Source organism: Onthophagus taurus, chromosome 7, assembly GCF_036711975.1.
Source record: "Onthophagus taurus isolate NC chromosome 7, IU_Otau_3.0, whole genome shotgun sequence".
NCBI classification, from domain to species: domain Eukaryota; kingdom Metazoa; phylum Arthropoda; class Insecta; order Coleoptera; family Scarabaeidae; genus Onthophagus; species Onthophagus taurus.
Window position 1 is genome coordinate 16,687,031 of NC_091972.1, and position 23,093 is coordinate 16,710,123.

General features: G+C 32.2%; 1 protein-coding gene and 1 long non-coding RNA gene across 5 annotated transcripts in view; both read right to left on the reverse strand.

Moving 5' to 3' along the window:
* LOC111423611 (Calbindin 53E) overlaps positions 1 to 19,154 on the reverse strand; it is a 145,091-nt gene extending 125,937 nt beyond the window's left edge. For 2 of the 4 annotated variants that reach the window (XM_023056991.2, XM_023056912.2), the window contains exons 1-2: positions 18,946 to 19,023; positions 5,539 to 5,589 (exon numbers count right to left, since the gene is read on the reverse strand). Coding sequence is in view for 2 of the 4 variants with exons in the window: in XM_071197867.1 (XP_071053968.1) it covers positions 18,946 to 19,125 (180 nt within the window). In the remaining 2 variants the exon portion in view is untranslated. Of the gene's footprint in view, positions 1 to 5,538; positions 5,590 to 18,945 lie in introns of all 4 variants that reach the window. The other 2 variants (XM_071197867.1, XM_071197865.1) reach the window with 1 other exon arrangement.
* A 1,404-nt stretch (positions 19,155 to 20,558) lies between these two features.
* On the reverse strand, positions 20,559 to 22,017 carry LOC139430704 (uncharacterized). The gene is made up of 2 exons (XR_011641086.1): positions 21,024 to 22,017; positions 20,559 to 20,970 (listed from the first exon to the last, which is right to left on the reverse strand). It is a non-coding gene; the product is annotated as an uncharacterized lncRNA (long non-coding RNA).
* Between the last annotated feature and the right edge of the window lie 1,076 nt (positions 22,018 to 23,093).

Below are 23,093 nucleotides of genomic sequence, written 5' to 3' on the forward strand. Positions count from 1 at the left end.
AGGCGAAGAGTATGACAACTTCGTCGCAAAAAAAAACCGAAGACGTTTTATGCCTTAGCAATAAGGACCTCAGGTCGCTCTTAAGTATCCTGGCCTACCATACGCCTCTAAAATACCATCTCTTCATCATTGGACAAGTTGAATCAAACTTGTCAACTTGTCGACTGCGTCGCCAGAGGTAGCCTAGACACAACATTTTCGGAAAGGTTTGCCTGGTACCTACTGACATAAAGACATAAATAAATTAGATGTGCCCTAAACCTTTGGAGGGCGTAAGTTACAATAGATCTCATAGATCGAGATGACGAGAGGGACCACTCTCCTAAGCCCGACAACAATAAAAAGAAAAGCATATTAGCAGATATCAATATTAGCTTGTTTAAATAGGTTTGCCATGGTCTACCACAGATACTAGAAGGTATCGGTGGATATTCAGAAATATGCAAGGAATAAAATTTGGATTGTTTAATTCAGATTGCAGTCTAGAACAATCAAGAGGTGAGGAGATACGGAGAAAGAGTTTTAAATCGTCAGCATGCATTAAACATTGGGCATAATTAACGACGTTAAATATGTCGTTAACATAAATATTAAACAGTAAAGGGCCCAGATGGCTACCCTGTGGAACACCAGAAGGAACCGACACAGGATTAAAAAAAAATCATTAACCGAAACAATCTGGCATCTCTCCTTCAGATAGGAAGCAAGCAATTGCAAAAGTTCTTTAGTTTAAACAGAAGTAAGTTGTGATCCACCCGATCGAAACCTCTACTAAAATCCGTATAAACTGAATCCACTTGACAAGAATCATCCAGAGTAGATAAGATATACTGGGTATATTCAAGCAAGTTACTGTCAACCGAGCGACCAGCAAAAAAAACGATGTTGTCTACAATTGATTTTAGACTTAAGGGCAAATAATAGATGTGCATGAACTACTTTCTCATACACGTTCCCAAATGCTGGCAAAATAGATATGGGGCAGTAATCAGATATAACACCACAGTCCCCAGATTTAAAAATGGGAAGAACAAAAGCCCGCTTCCACAATGAAGGAAAGACATCCATTATTAATGAAGCATTAAATAAAATATTAATAATAGAATACCATCAGTACCAATACTGTCTGTAACTCTGACGCCCATCAGGGCCTCCTCAACCTCAATTCTGTCAAACTGTATCTGATTGTAAGGAAGGGCATCCATTTCTACACAATCTACATTCTGCTGGATTAGAGCACGATACTTTGCATGACTCCTTAGAATTGAAAAAATGAGGTAGTCAAGTCGGTTGCCAAAACGCTTCCATTTACAGTGAATGATCATTATTAGTTTCCCACACCTCTCAGTAATCCTTAACTTACCTCAACATTACTTCGCAATCTGATACAACTCTTCTGTCACTATATGAACGACTAATAAACATGAGCTTTTTCGATAACTAACAAGTAAATCAAAAAATGTTGATGAAGATATAAGCTTAAAGTATTAGTAATTGAAAGATTATTTGAAATATTTTGATGACAGATGCCTCAATAGAAAGGCTAGTTAATCAGAATTTAATTCCGATCAGATGAGTATTAACTAAAATTCATGAATCTTTCGAATTTAGCTACATCGATCACGTTTTATTTCTATGAATCTCGCGACCTCGATAAATTTTTTTAAGCATCATGGTTGTAGTACCTCAGTCGCAAGCAACCTCAGTTACAATCTGTTTCAATCAAAGCTTCGCCGTGTACAAAGTTTTTTGTATGACATGTTCATGATGCACTATCTCCACCGATTTCAGTAATGAAGAGATCACTAGCGGCCGAGGCGCTACCTCAGTTACGTTTTGTTTCAAATACCTCGTCTGCAATTGAAATACGAAACTTCAGTGTGTACAATGATTATTGGTATGACAAGTTTACGATGCTATTTCGATTAATTTTTTTTAAGTGTCTTGATTATAGTGCCTAGGCCGCAAGCGACCTCGGCTACAATCCGAAATCAAAGCTTCGCGGTGTACAAAATTATTTCTTTGACTAGTTTATGATGTACTACCTTCACCGGTTATAATAATAAATCCCACGTCGCTTCCAGCCGATTTATAAGCCTCGGTCGCAAGTAACCTCGGCTACAATCTAAATTCGAACTTCGCTGTTTACAATAATTAATTGCTTGACAACATTATGATATACTGCCTCCACCGAAATCGAAATAAGTCCAGTGTTAATTAAGATATCTTTATGAAATATTTTAAATGAGTTATATCTTAACCCAGATATGCCTAATGTACTACATTTAGGACGGTCAATTCCTGTTGAAACTTGCAAGGTTATGAGCGCCTGGAAATGCGCACGTCACATGAAGTCGTGCATTCATTAGATGTAGCAGTGAGAGTGATAACTTGCAGTTTAGGTGTTTTCTTTAGATTTTCTTTTAAGTGCATCCGAAAGTCAAGATAAGTTGGAAATGGATTATTGCCCGGTTCGCTTTGAAAGATAAGGTAATTTTCAATTATAGAAATTAGAATAATATTATGATTCTTTGATTACAGTAACAATAAATAGTTGTATAATTAGTATTATTTAAAAGTTTTGCATTATTCAGTAAATTAGAGTATAAATTAGGGGGTGAAAGACGGGTGTACTATATATAGGACATTAGAATAATAAACGACTATCACGTTCATCTAATTACAGGAGGTTTTCGCTTCATGAAGCCCTTGCTATGCTTGAGGACAATGACGACATTGTCAGCCAGGTTGATGAAATAACTATATTTCCTCCTGTAAACGCTGCAGCCGACCTGACAGATGAAGATTCTGGAGCAGAAAATGATCTTACAGTGAATAACCTACCGGCATCACAGTTACAAGCGCCGGTGGAAATCGTAATTGAAAGTAACTACGACAGTGATTTTTCATCAGATGACAATATACCTCTATCAGAGTTACAATCACAAAACACGGCAGCAAGAAACAAACAGAAAGTAAAAACTAAAAAGAGATAGATGCACTACAGTTGGATAAAAGAAGATTTGAAATTACCGCCCACCGACTTTGATAGTCCTACGAATTCGGCGATCACAGAAAACACCTTAGAGCTTTTCTCAAAATTTTTTGACGAAGAAGTAATAGAATTGATTTTGAATCAGAGTAATAAGTACGCACAACAAAAAAATAGAAAAGCAGGAAGTAAACGCTTTTATAGGCGTTTTGATACTTAGTGGATATATGCAAGTACCGAGACGGAGGATGTTCTGGGAACGTGAAAAAGATTGCCATAACGTCGTGATTACAGAAGCAATTACAAGGGACCGGTTTGAGTATTTGTTTTCTAATCTTCACGTCTGTGATTATCAGCAGTTGGACCAGGGTGACAAATTCGCTAAACTAAGGCCGCTTTTCACACTGTTGAATAAAAAATTCATGGAGAATTCCTCGCTTGAAGAAATGCACTCAGTTGATGAAGCTATGGTTCCGTATTATGGACGTCATAGCTGTAAGCAGTATATTCGAGGAAAACCCATGCGCTATGGATATAAGTTATGGGTAGGAAGTACCAGGTTAGGTTACTTGAATTGGTTCGAACCTTATCAAGGAGCCTCTACAAATATAAGTGAAAACTTTTCTGAATTGGGAGTTGGTGCTGGAGTAGTCTTAGAATATGCGCAAGCTTTACGTAAGGAATGGCCAGATAAAAAATTTCATCTCTTTTTTGATAACTTTTTTACGTCAATTCCGTTGATCGAAAAACTAACTGACTGGAATTTTTATGCTACTGGTACGGTTAGAGAAAACAGGCTAAAAGACATTTCTCTTATAAATTCAAAACTCATAAAGAAGCAGCGCAGAGGAAGTTATGATTATGCAAAAATTGTAGAACAGAATATAATTGCAGTAAAGTGGTACGATAATAGTGTAGTTTCTGTTTGTTCCAATTTTTCTGGAGTTGCCCCAATTCACTCGGTCACACGTTATTCGCAAAAAGAAAAGAAGAATATTCAGGTACAGCAGCCGCATCTTATACAGATGTACAATACAAATATGGGAGGTGTCGACCGTTCTGACCAAAATATCAGCTTATATCGAATTTCGATCAGAGGAAAAAAATGGTATTTTCCTTTGATATCTCACTGTATTGACATGGCAATTCAAAACGCATGGCATTTGCATCGCAAGAATGGAGGAGAATTAGATCAACTTAGTTTTAGAAGGAGAATTGCTGTAATGCTGTTGGTTCAGAATAAAAAAACATCGTCATATCAAAAAGGACATACCAGTAGGTCCCACGAAATAGATATACGGTTCGACCGAATAGATCATTTAGTTATGCCCCAAGAAAAACAAACTAGGTGTGCTCATTGCCATCAAAAAACTACAACGAGATGCGCAAAATGTGACATTGGTGTACACAAGAAGTGTTTTGTTCAGTATCACACTAATAAATAATTTTACGTTTATAGATATTCATGTGCCGAATGTCCTACATGTAGGACGGCCCGAATTTACAATTTAAAAGAAAACAAATTGTCATGGTTTGTTTGTAAGACTTTGTTTTGCTTCTTTAAATAAGTTTTCAATAAAGTTATTATGACTTGTAAAGTGGTTTTAATTTAGGAATATCTGGGTTAAAACAAAATTAGATTAATAATTAAATAACTTATTAATTGTATGATGATTAATAATATCTAATTCAATGTATAAAATTTTTAAAATCACGTGGTTATAATGTAAAAATTTTTGTATTTTGTAACTAATATTTTCCTGTCAGTTAATTTGATTATAATTGAGGATGTAATAAAGTTGTTGCAATAAATTTTAATTATTAATTATCCTCGAAACACTTCATTATTTTCAATTAGTCACCCTTCCATTTTTGCGTTGCTAAAGAAAACTTTAAACGCGAATCCATTACGTGGAAATCGCGTAAATGGTCAACATGCAATCCGTTTCAGTCGAGTATTTACGTTCGAATCGCATGCTTAAAGTAATTACTTCAATTAGTTCACCGCCAGCGTTCGAAATTCTATTATTCCGATGCTTCGTTGTGGACCAAAATCGTAATCAGTTCACTCTGAAATAACTTAATTTACTTGCTTGACGGATTCCATTTAAACAAAGCTCTCGCGATGTAATTTTACGATTTCTTTGATATTTTAATTAATTCTGCCTTGTTGATTTTAACACAGTGAAAGCTACGTCAATCGAAATGGCAGGGTTGGAGAACAGCACTTAAAAGTTTATAGCACTGTCGGTTAAGCTTTATATGACTTTCCCCGGGGTGTAAACTCATTTTATTCCTACACATTCCGTTCCTGAAAGTCATTAACGATGGCAAACCGTCGACCTTTTCGCCTACAACCAACGTTTGTAGTAGATTTTAACGTAAAAAGTAATAATGTCGTAACTCGCTAACGAGCGACACTGACAAACAAGTTAATTCCACTAACACTTTCCTTACTCAAAACGTTATGAAACATCAATTATTATTTTTTTCTAATATTGATTCTATTTTTGTTGGATAAGCTATTATATAAAAGGAATTCTTACGTGATTGGTTGGGGTTGAATCGTCGTCCTAAAACCGCAGGTGCACGTTTATCTGAAACAAAGAGTCGACGTAAAAGTAGTTTCGATTAACTTAATTCCATGTGGGGCAACGATAATACAGTTATCCTGAGAGAATTACTAAAATCAATAGTGGTGGTTAACTCCTTTTCTAGTACTTTTTCTCCGGCACATCATTTAGTTTTAATGGTTTCTTTCGTTAACTAATGGGACTTTATTGATATTATCTATTGATTTAAACTTTATTATAAAACACAAATTTTTATCTATTACTACATATTTTTTTGAATTTATTTCGTTTAAACGAAGTTTCTGGGTTAACTTCTTTTTCTATGTTCAAATTTTTTTTATTTAATTTTTCGTTTCAGTCTCTGGTGGAGGAATAAATTAACAAAAATCAATGACGCTTCGTTGGAAGTTGGAGCTCGTTAGTGAAGTTAAAGTATTACGTTCCTGACACTGCATCATTCTTTTTTTATGTTAACATTTTGTAACTTGAACGTTTTTCTTTTTTGCGATTTATAAAACTTACCAACAATACACCGGCATTGTGCTGAGTTGAAATAGATAAAATATCTTATAACTGAAATGCAGGATTGAATGGAATCCGTTGACTTCACAAAAGATATGGGCAGCCATTAAGTAATTCAAGATCCGCCGAGGATTTCAAACCTCGTTCCTTACTTTCTTATAGAAGTAAAGAGACGAACTATTATTCCCGAAGCTGAACGTAAATTTACATAAGAAATTCTGGTTTTGATGAAATCGAGTTACATTTATCCAAGGTAATTAGTAAAATTGAATATTAGGATGATTTGATGCTCTATCATAAATTTTTATTAAAAACAAATTTTTAATTATTAATAACACTGAGAAAGTAATTCTCTGAAAAGTATTTAAGTATTTAACCTTAATTGGTTTAATAGTTGATAACACGCCGTGTGGTAAATTAAAATAAAATCTTAAGTAGCTTGTTTACTCATCTATATGATACCTTTCCAGGTAATCAATAAGGTGTTGAACCGCAATGTTGGAAATTACAGACGATATTATGGAGCATATAGCAGAGGTGATTCCTTCTAATAGGCCTTTGATATGGTAAACCATTTGATATTGCAACCCTGATTATGTTTCTCCTTTATGTTTTAGCGATGCATAAAGCCATTCAAGATATGTAAGGTTACGTCATCAATGAGAGAGGAAGAGAAAAGGAAAGAGAAGATGGGCAACGAGTATCAAATACGGAAAAGTGTGTTAAATAAACGTAAAAGTTTAATGCTAACGAAGTGAATAAAATACATCGAAGTACAGACTATTCGTTACATACAAAACAACGGATGATGAGCACAAAGGAAAGACAGGATGAAATTGTCCTACCTTATTTTCTTTCTGAACACTAGGAGCACTATCTAGCACCAAAAACAAGGGTCTGGTTATACCCTTGATTTTCATTTATTCCTATCAATTTATTTTCAGGTTTAACGATGAATTCAACAAATTTTAGTAGTATTCAAAGAATTCAATCTCTTTAATAGAGAAAACCTTAATAGTGAGATTTTTTAATCTAGTTACAGAAAATTTGAAATTTCAAAAGATTTCGATCACATTCAAACATTTCTATCACAGAAACTAAACCAGATATCCAAAAATGGTTTCGTGCATTATAAAGTAGATACTTTAATCGATGATTACCGAAAAGTACATTAACTTTTCTCAAAAAATAGATTTTCCACGAATTTTTAAATTTTATCACAGAAAACATGAAATTGCAAAAAATTTCGATCAAATTCAAACATTTCTATCTCAAAAAGTAAACCAGATATCCAAAAATGGTTTCGTCCATTATAAAATAGATACTTTAATCAATGATTACCGAAAAATTCATTAACATTTCTCAGAAAATAGATTTTCCACTAATTTTTTGATTTAACCACAAAAAATTATTACATAAATGTATGCTGTTTCGGATCGAATTCAACCGATTCTATCTCAAAAATTAAAACAGATTTCTAGAAGCGATTAGTTCTACTTAAAAGTACATACTTAAATTAATAATTTCAGAAAATTTCGGTAAAATTTCTTTCAAAATTAATGTTCCACGAATTTTTTAATCTGGTCACAGATAACTTGAAATTGCAAAAGTATTCCATCAAATTCAAACATTTCTATTTCAAAAAGTAAACCAGGTATCCAAAAATGTTTTCGTGTATTATACAGTAGATACTTTAATCGATGATTACCGAAAAATACATTAACTTTTCTCAAAAAATAGATTTTCCACGAATTTTTTAATTTTGTCACAGAAAACATGAAATTGCAAAAAATTTCGATCAAATTCAAACATTTCTATCTCACAAAGGAAAGTAGGTATCCAAAAATGTTTTTGTGCATTATAAAGTAGATACTTTAATCGATGGTTACCGAAAAATACATTGACTTTTCACAAAAAATAGATTTTCCACGATTTTTTTAATTTTGTCACAGAAAACATGAAATTGCAAAAAATTTCGATCAAACTCAATCATTTCTGTCTTAAAAACTAAACTAGATATCCAAGAGTGGTTTCGTGCATTATAAAGTAGATACTTTAATCGATGATTACCGACAAATTCATTAACATTTCTCAAGAAATAGACTTTCCACGAATTTTTTTATTTAACCACAAAAAATTATTACATAAATTTATGCTGTTTCGGATCAAATTCAATCGATTCTATCTCAAAAACTAAAACAGATTTCCAGAAGCGATTAGTTCTACTTAAAAATGCATACTTAAGTTACTTTTTCCAGAAAATTTCTTTCCAAATTGGTTTTCCACAAATTTTTTAATCTACGCACAGAATACTTAAAATTCCAAAAGTTTCGATCAAATTCAAACATTTCTATCTCAAAAAGTAAACCAGGTATCCAAAAATGTTTTCGTGCATTATAAAGTAGATACTTTAATCGATGATTACCGAAAAATACACTAACTTTTCTCAAAAAATAGATTTTCCACGAATTTTTTAGTTTTGTCACAGAAAATATGAAATTGCAAAAAAATTCGATCAAACTCAAACAATTCTACCTCAAAAACTAAACCAGATATCCAAAAATGGTTTCGTCCATTATAAAGTAGATACTTTAATCGCTGATTACCGACAAATTCATTAACATTTCTCAAGAAATAGATTTTCCACGAATTTTTTTATTTAACCACAAAAAAGTATTACATAAATTTATGCTGTTTCCGATCAAATTCAACCGACTTTATCTCAAAAACTGAAACAGATTTGCAACAGCGACTTATTCTACTTAATAGTACTTACTTAAATTAATTATTCCAGAAAATTTCGCAATAATTTCTTTCAAAATTGATTTTCCACTGACCTTTTAATATAGTCACAGAAAACTTGAAATTGCAAAAGATTTCGATCAAATACAAACATTTCTATCTCAAAAACTAAGCCAGATAACCAAAAATGGTTTGGTGCACTACAAAGCAGATACTTTAGTTGATGATTACCGAAAAAATCATTAACGTTTTCAAGAAATAGATATTTGACGAGTTGTTTGATTTAACCCAAAAAATTATAAAATAAATTTATGGTGTTTCCGATCAAATTCCATGTTTTCTATCTCAAGAATTAGAAGTGATTTCCAGAAACGGTTTATTCTACTTAAAAGTACATACTTAAATTAATAATTTTCGAAAATTTCAATAAAATGTCTTTCAAAATTAATTTCCCAGTGACCTTTTAATCTAGTCACAGAACCTTGAAATTGCAAAAGATTATCAAATTCAAACATTTCTATTTCAAAAACTAAACTAGATATCCAAGAGTGGTTTCGTGCATTATAACGTTGATACTTTAATCGATGATTACCGACAAATTCATTAACATTTCTTAGAAAATAGATTTTCCACGAATTTTTTGATTTAACCACAAAAAATTATTACATAAATTTATGCTGTTTCGGATCAAATTCAACCGATTCTATCTCAAAAACTAGAACAGATTTCTAGAAGCGATTAGTTCTACTTAAAAGTACATACTTACATTAATAATTTCAGAAAATTTCGATACAATTTCTTTCAAAATTAGTTTTCCACAGATTTTTTAATCTAGGCACAGAACATTTAAAATTGCAAAAGATTTGGATCAAATTCAAACATTTCTATCTCAAAAAGTTAACCAGGTATCCAAAAATGTTTCCGTGCATTATAAAGTAGATACTTTAATCGATGGTTACCGAAAAATACATTGACTTTTCTCAAAAAATAGATTTTCCACGAATTTTTTAATTTTGTCACAGAAAACATGAAATTGCAAAAAATTTCGATCAAACTCAATCATTTCTGTCTCAAAAACTAAACTAGATATCCAAGAGTGGTTTCGTGCATTATAAAGTAGATACTTTAATCGATGATTACCGATAAATTCATTAACATTTCTCAAGAAATAGACTTTCCACGAATTTTATTATTTAACCACAAAAAATTATTACATAAATTTATGCTGTTTCGGGTCAAATTCAATCGATTCTATCTCAAAAACTAGAACAGATTTCTAGAAGCGATTAGTTCTACTTAAAAGTACATACTTAAATTAATAATTTCAGAAAATTTCGATAAAATTTCTTTCAAAATTAATTTTCCACGAATTTTTTAATGTGGTTACAGAAAACTTGAAATTGCAAAAGATTTCGATCAAATTCAAACATTTCTATCTCAAAAAGTAAACCAGATATCCAAAAATGATTTCGTCCATTATAAAGTAGATACTTTAATCGATGATTACCGAAATATTCATTAACATTTCTCAGAAAATAGATTTTCCACGAATTTTTTGATTTAACCACAAAAAATTGTTACATAAATGTATGCTGTTTCGGATCAAATTCAACCGATTCTATCTCAAAAACTAAAACAGATTTCTAGAAGCAATTAGTTCTACTTAAAGGTACATACTTAAATTAATAATTTCAGAAAATTTCGGTAAAATTTCTTTCAAAATTAATGTTCCACGAATCTTTTAATCTTGTTACAGATAACTTAAAATTGCAAAAGAATTCGATCAATTTCAAACATTTCTATCGCGAAAGGTAAGCCAGGTATCCAAAAATGATTTCGTGCATTATAAAGTATATACTTTAATCGATGATTACCGAAAAGTACATTAACTTTTCTCAAAAAATAGATTTTCCACGATTTTTTTAATTTTGTCACAGAAAACATGAAATTGCAAAAGATTTCGATCAAACTTTCTGTCTCAAAAACTAAACCAGATATCCAAGAGTGGTTTCGTGCATTATAAAGTAGATACTTTAATCGATGATTACCGACAAATTCGTTAACATTTCTCGAAAAATAGATTTTCCACGATTTTTTTTTGGTTTAACCACAAAAGTTATTAAATAATTTTATAATTATTCCAATCAAATTCGATCGTATCTATCTTAAAATTTACAGCAAATTTCTAGAAACCGTTTATTTTACTTAAAAGTACATACTTGAATTAATTATTCCAGAAAATTTTATTAAAATTTCTTACAAACTAGATTTTTGACACGATTTTTTTAATTTAATAAGATAACTCAATAACTAACTGATAATAACCGTTTTCTAGAAATTGTTTAATGCATTAAAAATGTGGAATGTTTAATAAAATGCATAGAGACTTGTTGGAGTGTCTTAATAAATTTCATAAATACCAACAAGTCAAAAAAACTTAAGATGTAAATTTTGTATATTCTTATTAAAGATAATTTTATTTTGAAAAATTTACGATGTATTAATTCGTACCACTTTATAAAATCTTTAAGATAAAACGTTAAAGCTTTACACGTTGTAAAATCCGTGTTGAAGGTTTTAACTCATATTAAAAGTCCCACTTGGGGGTCGAGATTTTGTTATCCCTTGCCTCTCTTCCTGCTTAAAATTACCTCACTTAACGTCTCAATGCTTTTGTGCACTGTTTAATGTACCCAAGCTTCCTTTGTTCGCTTTTCCCTTTAACAAACCACAAAATGGAAAGGTTCTGTTTCCAAATTAACATCTGTATAATTTTCAGGGTTTTATGTGTTTTTAAAGTACATTTGCTTTGTTAAATATTTTCTTTTGTGTCAAATCAAAACGTAACGAAGTTTGAAACGATTTTTCGAAAACAATTATAAAGTAAAAACTTTATAATCGAAAATGAAATATTATTCATCGTTGCACAAAATTACCAATCGCCATCAATATTTATGAGTGAGTGGTTAGCGATGTAGTTATCGTGTGAACTGCCTTGCAATGTTGGTAACGTTCAATTTTCACCACATTCATATGTAGTTCCGAGAACAGTTTTTTCTCCCTGGTGAAATTCAGCGTCAATCGATTGCTGTGACCCTTTTGGCTAAGTTCGACATTTCTGGGGCGAGATTTTTATATATGTAGACAGTTTTACAATTTCAATTTTGTGAAAGAATTATTATTACAAAAGCTTTCGATGTTATTCATTGTAGTTTTTTTTTATAAATAATGTTTTATCGCAAACGTTTTGAAAGGGAAATTTAAAATTTAATGATTGTATTTTACACAAGAATATTAAACTAGTTTGAAACATGCTATAAATCTAGAATTAAATATTGCACTAACGAGCTGTGTATTTAATCTCAACGATTTACTGGGATTTGTTGGTCCCAAAAGGGTTTTATTTCCATACTGACCAAACAGAAACTGATAATTAAACTGTGTGGCATTGTAACCTCTCTGAATAGCTGTTTATATATTTTGTGTATTTTATTTTAAAGAATATTACTTCGAATTTCCTCTTTATGTTATATTAATCCATTAATGTATTAGATGAATAGAATCCATTAAAATAACGACTTTTCCCAAACACTCTTTATTTCTCTTGTCGTATTCTGAATAATGTGCCAACTTTACTATCCAACGTTGCGTCATTTTTATTGGTCCTTCCCTTTATGGTTCGAACGGTCATAGAGGGACATTTCTTTAAAACGGGAACACGCGGTGCATTTGCGCACGTTAACCCCAGTGAGATTACATCGTATTTTCCCCTTTATGTCGCTATCATTCTGTATGCTACACTATTCGCAATACTACGAGTTCGCATCTGCGTTGTGCACTCAAATAAACCATCTAGGGTTTCAATTTAATTTTAGATTATACGATAAAGATTGACATGTTTTAAACCGAACAATTTCAATCTCTTTGATTGCAGATTTGTTAGAACTTTTAGCTTATCGATGCTAATAAATCGAATAACAAATCCCAACAGACAGGTATGCTTCTATTTGGCAACAAACACAATAACAGAACATCCCGGTAAGTTAAACGAAATAACCATTTCCCTATTTACAGATATCGGGATACGTTCGTTTCGGTTGTTATAGGATAGTAATTAGCGTTGTTTCAGGGTGTTCGGTTATTACCACTATAAATTCCGCAGATAAACACTGATAATGTGTTACACGATCTGGGATACGCGTTTTATTACGAGTATAAAGGCGGCGTAGTGTAAACGTGTCGGTTTACGATTTCTTTACAGTTTAAACGTATGCATTGTTTAAATTTATTCAACCAATACAAACAAAAAATTAGAATAGTTTTTTTTTCGTTTGAGAAGTTTAATTCGATTCATTTTATAATAATAGTCTCATTGTTGGGAAACGCGGATATTATCTTTACGATTTATGACTGTCCTGCACTCTTCTGGTGTGTATACACAGGGCTCTATTATAACCATAACATCCACATCCAGTAAAGCCGAGTATTTATTGCTACATAAAAATATATTACCACTTCCAAAAACTATATGGTCCTCACTGTGGTATAACGAATTCCAATGTTGAAATAAATACATTCGCATATTTATGTCTTGGTTTTATAGTATTCGTCCTTTTATTACTACTTCCATTAAATATCATTGAAAGTGATAAATGAAATAAGATTAGGTGGCCAAAAACAATTAGTTTAATTGATCGTTTCATTTAATTTATTAAGAAATTAAAAAATCAATTTGCATCTCCCTGTCTCTACATTCCTGATTGTTTGGAATCGAATACATCAAGTAATGCATTATTAAGAAAGCTAAAGAAAGATGAAAAAAGCTCTAAACGAATGTGTTGAGATGTCACTGAAGATGAACCCGAAGTCAGTTAGCATCTGTTAATGTTTCAAAAAAATCTCAATTACCACGTGTCATTCTTTGAAGTATTTGATTTCTAATAAAAAGAGAACTAGTTGCAAAGACCAAGTTTTTTATGAAAAATAGAGACAACACAGCAAAGGAACAGTACAAGAAACCAAGGAACAAAAATAAAAAATCTTCGTCAAGAACTTGAGGATGATATCTAGGGTACAGAGTAAAGAGCCCCCGAGGCAAGGCACAACTTGTCGATAACACCATCCAAAGGCAATATTGTAAACTCATCCCCACAGTCTCAGAAGAAATTATCAGAAGTACACCACCATTACGGATAAAGGAGCAAGAACACTCGGACACAGTTCACTAAGAAGGATATGATGGGCATGAAGGAGATGTTGGAGAGATAATGTCACCAACGAAATACTTTGAGCTGGAGTTGAAGAGTAGCTGTGGGCAGTTCTTAGGCAACTTCCCGAAGATATGAAAGGAGGCTCAATTAGTGTTGGTTGAAAAAACCTGCGAAACCTAGTCAACTACAATCATATTGCCCCTTCTAACTCCCAAGTTCAGCTGGAAAGTTGCTGGAAAGAACGATCAACAAATTATTTACCGAACAGCTTAAAACCGCCGAACTTATAAGTAACTACTAGTTTGCGTACGGTTGACATGGATTTAAGACAATTTATTATTAAGACAATTTTGCGTGATGTAACGTAAATTTCGTCCATGAGCAATCAGAAGCTGCAGTACAAATACTCCCGTGGCTCAATGAGCTGGTGTCCATATGACATTGGAGTAGGTGACACGTTATGGAATTGGTACTACAATAAAATCCTCGTCTTAATATATGAAGAAGTCGGTGTAGTAGCCTAGGTAAATGATCTTACTATTGTAGTATAAGGGGCAACGAAAGAAGTAAACAACATTTCAAAGTCAATCCATCAAAGGAGTATTAAAAACAAAGATAACTCTGAAAAGAAATATCAGAATGACAGCCCACTTAAAATCTGTATCTCAAAAAGCAGCAAAAATCCAGAATGTGATATCCAGATTGATGTCCATAATCGACGGACCTTCGCACAGGAACAGAAGTGCTGGCAACAACAATAAGCTGAGAGGTTGGGAGAACGTCTTGTGATATAAAAGTTGGGTCCGATGGAATGGAAGTATACTAGCCTCTCCATCATTGGATCTCTTAGTTAGAAGAGGGCAGGTACTGGGAAAATAGAAGGCGAAGTGGTAGAAACGATAGTATGGAATGGGAGAGCGTGTTTATAAAAAACTCGTCGGCACGACGCAGTATTGAACTATTTACGGATTACTAGATAACGCAAGTGACCATCGGCCTTGGTAGCTTCGCAAAATACCTACACGAGATTAAGAAACTGGAAACTGATAGAAGCTGATGTGAATGTGGTAAGTGGGACACCCCTTGAAACACCATCTTCTATTGTGGTAGGCTCATAGATAAGCTATAAGTAAACAAACCGTAGGGCTAACATGAAGAAGCGAGAGCAGACGTATTGACAAAATTCATGAAGAGAATTCATGTGACTATAATGGATAAGTAACGAACAATGAGGGAAAGACCCGATCTGAAGCTAAAGTGGATGAAAAAGAAGAAAATGAATAGACCATCTTATCGCAGTTAAATGCGACGAGATGATAGAGAGTTTTTGGTGGGCTTCTAAGTAGTACCAAAATCCCGAATTACCTTTGAGTTTGTATTGGTAAGGTGTTTTCATTAATTAGATATAAATTTAGTAACATTTACATTAATTTAGTAATTACAAAAGAAACTTAAACATAGGCATACTCAACAGTGTTTTTTATATGTGTATTGATTAATAATATTTCAGTTGTTTCGTCCATTTCATTGATAGAGCCTGGAAAATTTTCTCTTAGATTGTTTTTATTTCACGAATAGTCACACTGCCGAGAACCTCCGAAATGAGATTGTACGAATAGGTAATGAATGGGATATAAATGAAATAATTGTGTGCATAACAACAGATAACGCAGCAAATATAAAAGCAGCTGTACGTTTAGGAAATTGGGAACATATTTCTTGCACAGCTCATAACTTAAATCTCATCTTTATGGACAGCTTAATTGTAATTGAGGAGCTTAGGATGAAAATAAAAAATATTGTAAAACATTTCCATAAAAGCGCCGTGGCAGCTGAAAAGCTTTCAGCGATGCAAATATTACATAACAAACAGGCGCTGAAATTAAAAATGGATGTTGTAACAACGTGGAAGTCAACATATTATATGTTCGAAAGAATCCTGCATAGGTTATCTCCTTAATCAAGTACCGGGACTAACTAGTCATGAATTGAACGTACTAGAAGAAGTCGTTAAGTTGCTGAAACCATTTGAACAGCTTACTAAAGAGTTCAGTACAGAACATTTCCTGTCTTCATCAAAGATAGTGGTATTGATAAATTCGATTAAAAACAAAGTTTACAATGACATCCAAAACGAAACATACAGAGATACCACGGTATACCAAATGGCAGAAATTCTTCAAAATTCTATTGAAAAACGCTTCAAAGACTTGCAAGCTTGCAAGTATTCCTGTCCAGCCCTAATGGATCCTAGATTTAAATCTAGAATTTTATCTGAAGAAATTATAAAAATTGCAAAATTACAAAGGACCTTCAGGATATACAGCATTCTAACACCACTAATGCTGGCAATTTTGAGCAATTGCAAAGGCGCAAATGATGAGGCTGAAAAATCGGAGGAATCAGATCTGCTTTGGAAACATTTTGATAATGAAGTATCAAAAATAAAAAATTCATTTACCTCAACAATTGGATTAAAGCAATATATAGAAGAACCGTTTCTAAATAGGAAAGATAACTCTTTGGAATTTTGGAAATGTCGAGAAAATATATATCCATGCCTTTCTAAAGTAGCAAAGAAATATCTTTGCACTGTAGTCTCATCGGTTCCTTCAGAACGAGTTTTCTCTAAAGCTGGGCAAATATTTTCCAAGAAAAGATCTCGCTTAACTCCAGAGCATCTCAGAACTTTAATATTTTTGAATTTTAATGGATATTAGGAATAAAAATTTATAATTTACTTTTTTGAAAATCGAGAATAGATTTTCAAAAAAGTAAGTCGAGAATAGTTTTGTTAAAGATATTTAATATATTTAAATATATTAAAATCGGGAACTGTATCTACTTATTGAAAAGTACTACTAGAACTATAGTTACTAAAAAGTAACGAATGAGTATGTGACCAGTAATCGGTAACTGCAGTTAGTAGATTTCTTACATCACTAATTCTGAGTGTCTTGATTTCGACCGATCTTGTTATTCGCTTTGTTTTTGCCGTATTTATAAATCGTCTTCGCTTTTTAATAATAAAATAGCATCGTTCGCATGCAATACGGTTATTCCCCGTTCAGTAATAATAACAGCATCAATAACTTCATCCATAATGCTATTAAATAGTACTCACCCGCGTTTCATGATCGATTTCTTTTATTGAGTTTTCAGTTTCACATCCAATTCTTTTTTAGTTTTAGTTTTCTCTAAACCTCGTAGAACATCTCACATCTTTTTATCGATAATAAACATTATTAGTATTAAAAGGCAAACGTTTTAGTAAAAATAAACGATTATTAAACAAACTTAAACAGGAATAATAATAAGATAATTAAGCAAGAGTATTTTTCAATTTCATTATAATTATGTTTATGATATAAAATAGAATTTAAATTATCGATTTCTTGTAATTACTAACATTAATTAACGATGAATTATTTCGAACATTTTAATTTGTTTGTTAATAATGACAGAGTTCACTGAATGAGAGGATTAAAACAATCCTGAAATGAGCTTTGATTACGGAAAACAATTTTTTTTCAATTTATTTCAATTTAATTGAATTGATTTTCTATAAAAAAATACTCATCGTGTATTCTTTAGGTTTATTTTTATTAACCAGATCAAAAGATCAAAATCTTTATAAATTTAGATCTGAAATAAAGTTATGTAAACTATTTTTGTTCCCTTTTTATCCGGAATAATAGTGTAAATTTACACCAAAGATTTTTGATTCTTTGATCCTACTCATCATCGATTTTGTAATTCCTTACAATTACTGGAGTCTATTATTTCGTAATGTTATTCTCATAAACCAAGCTTTCCATTGTATTCCCCGACCAACTTGAACTCCCATCCTATCTTCATTATCTCATGTTCCATATGCACCTCCAGCAATAAAACATCAATGATAGCTTGAAGTTCCTTTAACTTTACTCTCCACAACTCGGCAGCTTTTGAGAAGTGAAATTCCCGCCCGCAATTTCATTGAAATTCTGCGCATAATTTTAAACGCAATTTAATCCCGTTTACCTAAACCACCCACTTCAATACCCCGCAATTTAAAACAACACCCATTAAAATCTCAACGCAGCATAAAACTGTTTATCTATAAAGTAATCGTTTCATATTCGGGTCAACGACGTAATATCATTTAGTCTTCTTGGTTATCGTACAAAGTTCTCGGTTTTGCAATGCGGCCATTTCGATTCCCATAAGAACGTTCTCACGGGGAAATGCAAATAAGAACCTGAGGATGGGCACTACGTTCTCGTTTTGTGTCGTCGTCTCTAAATATCTCGAACAAAACCCGACACTTTTAGAATTCGCGTCGACACACACGCGAACTCATTTCCCAAAGGCGCAAATACAATCTCCATTTTTCTTTCTAAAGAACGTTGGGATGGAGCTCGGTCTTAAATTGTTAATGAATTTAAAAATGTTAATATTAGAAGAATATTCATGACGACCTCGTAAATCCCATTAAATGGTAAACACCATCCCTTATTGTTTTGATCAAATTTACGATTATCTTACAAAAAAGTAATTGTTTTGCGTCATAATGAATAGTGAGTGCCAAAGTAGTAAATAAACAGTGTGAGATGGTCGATATGGAATAAATATTTTAAAAAAATGTTTAACTCATCTTTTTTTAAGTATGTATTATAATTTTATAATAGAGAATTCGGAGATGGTAATTTTAAATAATGTTTGTTCAAACTATATATAGCTTTTACTGGTAAAAGCTTTCACCAAACATTTTCCTAATAAATAAATATTACAGATTAATAATTTAACTAAATTAATAAATTATCCCCAATAATCTTAACAAAAAAAAAATTGCGTTACAAATTTCATCAAATACATTTCATAAATCTCTTATAATAAGACATGCATGTTAACAAAATCAACTTACATGAGACGAGAGCTTTTTTGGTGGTAGGCCAAAGCGACGCGAATCCCCGTTCGAAAGCGACTGAGCTTTTGCAACGACGTCCTCCCTTAAACAGGGCGTCGCGACGCCTGCGTCGATCGCAACGAAGCCGAAGGTGTGTTCGATTGGAGTGGCCTTTATTTTCTCTCGTCCAGTGGACATCTCTAAAGGTGATCTCACCCCGTATTTTCCTTTTGTTCCGAAATCCTAAAACGACTACATCCGTTTTGTTTTCTCTTATCAACACGTCCAACTCGTTGACGTCTTTTGCTCGGAACTTCGAGCGGAAACGCTGCGATGATTGCAAAAGCAATTGAAATCTCGATAAGCCGGCTAATTGCCGATATGCAAATCGTTGCGTTCTTAATGATGGGAGTGAAGTGGAGGGTTTTCGATCAATTTGAATGGAGAATTAGGTTACATAGAAATTTTTACGGAAGTATGTGGAAAGAATTCTATTTCAATTTATGTTGGTTATGTTTTTATTAACAAATTTAATGCATACATGCGAAGTTCTCAAAATTGCGCGTGAAACTGAATGAAATTCCACGAAGGGAAAATATAAGTTGTAAATAATTGAGATGTATTACGGCATTGAAATATCAGGTTTAGATATTGCGTTCCGTTTTCTAAGTTATTAATATTTGTGTTACTCAATTTTAAAATATTTCTACATTCCGCACGATAAAATTTGCTAGGGATAAATGAGAGGTTTTTTTCGGTTGGAATCATGGTGACTAATTGCTGGGTATTGAGGGAAAAAGAAGGATCCGACAAATGTGGGAAATTAAGGGAGGAAATTTGAAAGGGAAATATCATGATTTGACTTGACCCATTCGTGTTATCAATCTCTTCTATTTCCTCTCTTTTCAGTTCTATTTACTCTGCATTATTCTTGTTCATTGGATTACTTTTTTTATAAAAACAAAAAAATAAACCAAAATGAAATAAAAGATAATATGAGAATTTATGAACAAATGGAGTGATGCACTTACTAAAACGGAAATATTATCGATTTCTTCTTTACGCAGAGATTTTGTTTTTTTAGCAATTTATATGATTTACGCAATCTCTCAACAGGCATTTATTTTTGTTATGATTATTATTTTTAGTTTTCCGCATATATTATATATATTTAGATTACTTTTAGAAATATGATTTATTTAAATTTGGTATTTACAAGCTTAACTTGTGAACGTAGAATGAATCAAAAAAATTATGTCGAAATTTGTAGAAATAGAGAAACGCCTTTCTGGACATTAAGTTTTAATTAAATTTGCTTCAAAATTGTTTTTATTTCATAATGATATCTCTGTTCGTTCGTGAGATACGATTCTTTAAATTGTATTTGATCAACCTAACCTCAATAATTGTACACAATTAAATTAAAATAGCCGTATTATCAGGATTTAGAAGAACTAAGGAATTCTTTTTGGGAACTTACAACTACATTAAATTTACGATAAAATAGATTTTATTTCATTTTGATATCTCAATTGCTTTTAGAAATATGATTTTTTTAAATTTGGTAATTACAAATTTGAACTCTCAGAAGCCACCGTGAGGAGATCAATTAAAAAATCACATTGTCGAAATTTGCTTCAAATTCGTTTTTATTTTGTGATGATATCTCCGTTCGTTGTTGAGATACGATTTATTAAATTATATTTTCATCAACATAACCTCTATTACAGTACAGAACTCAATTAGAGAAAACAGCATATATGTTAGACAGCTATAGTTCTTTGTGAATTATTTGGTATTTTTTGAGTCATTTTTTATTATTTTTCAGTCAGCTGAAGTTATCTGTTGATTATTTGATGTTCACTGCCAGTCGTTTAGTAATTTTTTGTCAATGATCTGCTATTTTCTGCCAGTGCTATAATATGCTCTGTTGTATTTATGATCCATCTGGTATTCTTTGTCAACATTATCCCCTTACGATCAACATTTTTTGCCAACCGTTTGGTATTTTCTATCATTTATCAAATATAATTTGTCAGTCACCTGAAAATATTTACAAATCTTTTGGTACACTCTGCAAAATATCATGTATTTACCTATACAACTATGTCCTATTCTTCGCCAGCCATGTAAGGGGTGTACTAGCTGTCTAGTATCTACTAGTAGTCATACATTACATTCCACTACCTCTGATTATTTGTAATCCAATATACATCCATTCCGAGTCTGCTATCTACTGTTCTTTATTGTATCAGCGATCTAGTATTCTCTATCGGATACCTTCTATTCTTCACCCCATAGATTCTTTGGCAGCTATCTCCCAAAGTCATCTATCAATTATCTAGTCTTTTTTTCCAGTCATATCTAAGTCGCCGTCCGCCACTTACGGTACATTGCCAACCATTTAATATTTTCTGTCATTTAACAAGTATAATTTGTCAATCACTTGGAAATCTCTACTAATCTTTTGTTACTCTCTGCCAAACATCAGGTATTGTTTGCTAATTATTTATACAACCATACCTCCTCTATCAACCCAACCTCAACCGGATATCTTCTGTTCTTCATTAGACAGATGTTGGCAGCTATCTCACAAAGTCTCTGAATCGCTGATTTCTTCTGAAGAGATTTCATGTGCAAGGAAATCTAAAGAAGAAACGCCAAAAAAGACATTTTGATGGTTGTATATTAATACCATAAGCGCTTAATCTTTCAAAGAGTGTCGATAAGTGAATTAAATGGGTCTCTTTTTTACTGGCAACAAAGCTGTCGTCCAAATAGACAAAAATGAAATTTAAGTCTGAAATTACTTCGTTCATGAAACGTTGGAATGTTTGAGCAGCATATTTGAGGCCAAATGGCATTCTTGAAAATTCGAATAAGCCAAACGGTGTTGAAATGGCTGTTTTGTGAACATCTTCTTCAGCCACAGATATCTGATGGTATGCACGTACTAGATCGACTTTAGAAAATGTTGTACAACCATGAAGATGAAGATTAATGCAATGAAACTACAAGTACATGTACTACAAGTTAATTTGAAATTGATTATTTTGTACTATATAAAAAATGAGACCGTCAATTTTACGTTTTTAACAGTTTTTAACTTGATTAATTTATTTAATTTTTGTTTATTGTTTTTTGTAGTTATGGTTTTTTATTTTTTGTTAACATAACTTATCACTATGATATTATATTATAATGAATGTGGAGGTTGCCACAGCCATTTACAGTATATTGTCAACTATTTGATATTTTCTGTCATTTAACAGGTATAATTTTTCAATCACCTAGAAATCTGTACTATCTTTTGGTACTCTCTGCCAAATATCATGTATTCTTTGCTAATTATTTATACAACCAGGTCCTAGTCTTCGCCAGCCATGTGAGGGATCTATCAACTGTCTGGTATCTTCTAACAGTCATCCACTGATCAGTGATCCTCTGATTAGTTGTGATTTAATATACATCTATTCCGAGTCTGCCATCTACTGTTCTTTCTTGTACCATCTTTCTAATATACTCTACCGGATATCTTCTGTTCTTCTATCTATCAGACAGATTCTTTGGCAGCCATCTATTAATCATTTAGTAGTATTTTTCCAGTCATCTTTGATTCTTCGCCAGCCATTTACAGCACTTTGTCAATCATTTTGTATTTTCTGCTAGCCATGCTATATTTTGCTAAACATCAGCTTTTCTCTACTAACCATCTACAGTTATTTGTTTTTCATCTGGTATTCTTCCTGTACAATATTCAAAAATCTTATAATCTCATTAAACCATATACCAAGAAAAAATAATAAAGAACTCAGACTTAAATAGAAAAAAATGTACTGGCTATTGGGCAGATATTTAGCCCTGATAGTATACAACAAGCTGAAACTTTACCAATAAGTTCTCAAACTACTACCGAATTATGGAATTCAACATTGGTGTTGTGTCAACAATGCAAAATATAAAAAATACATCAATTAATACCTTTCTGAGTAACACATCAACTGACAGAAATGCAGATTACTAGTTATAAAGTACTAAAAGTTAACGAAAAGAGTTCAGGATCAATCATCTGGATCATGTGGGAGGAACGTTCATACTCAATGATAATAATGACGAAGAATAAATATATTAAAATAAGAACTCATCCGAACGGAGCAAAGAATAAT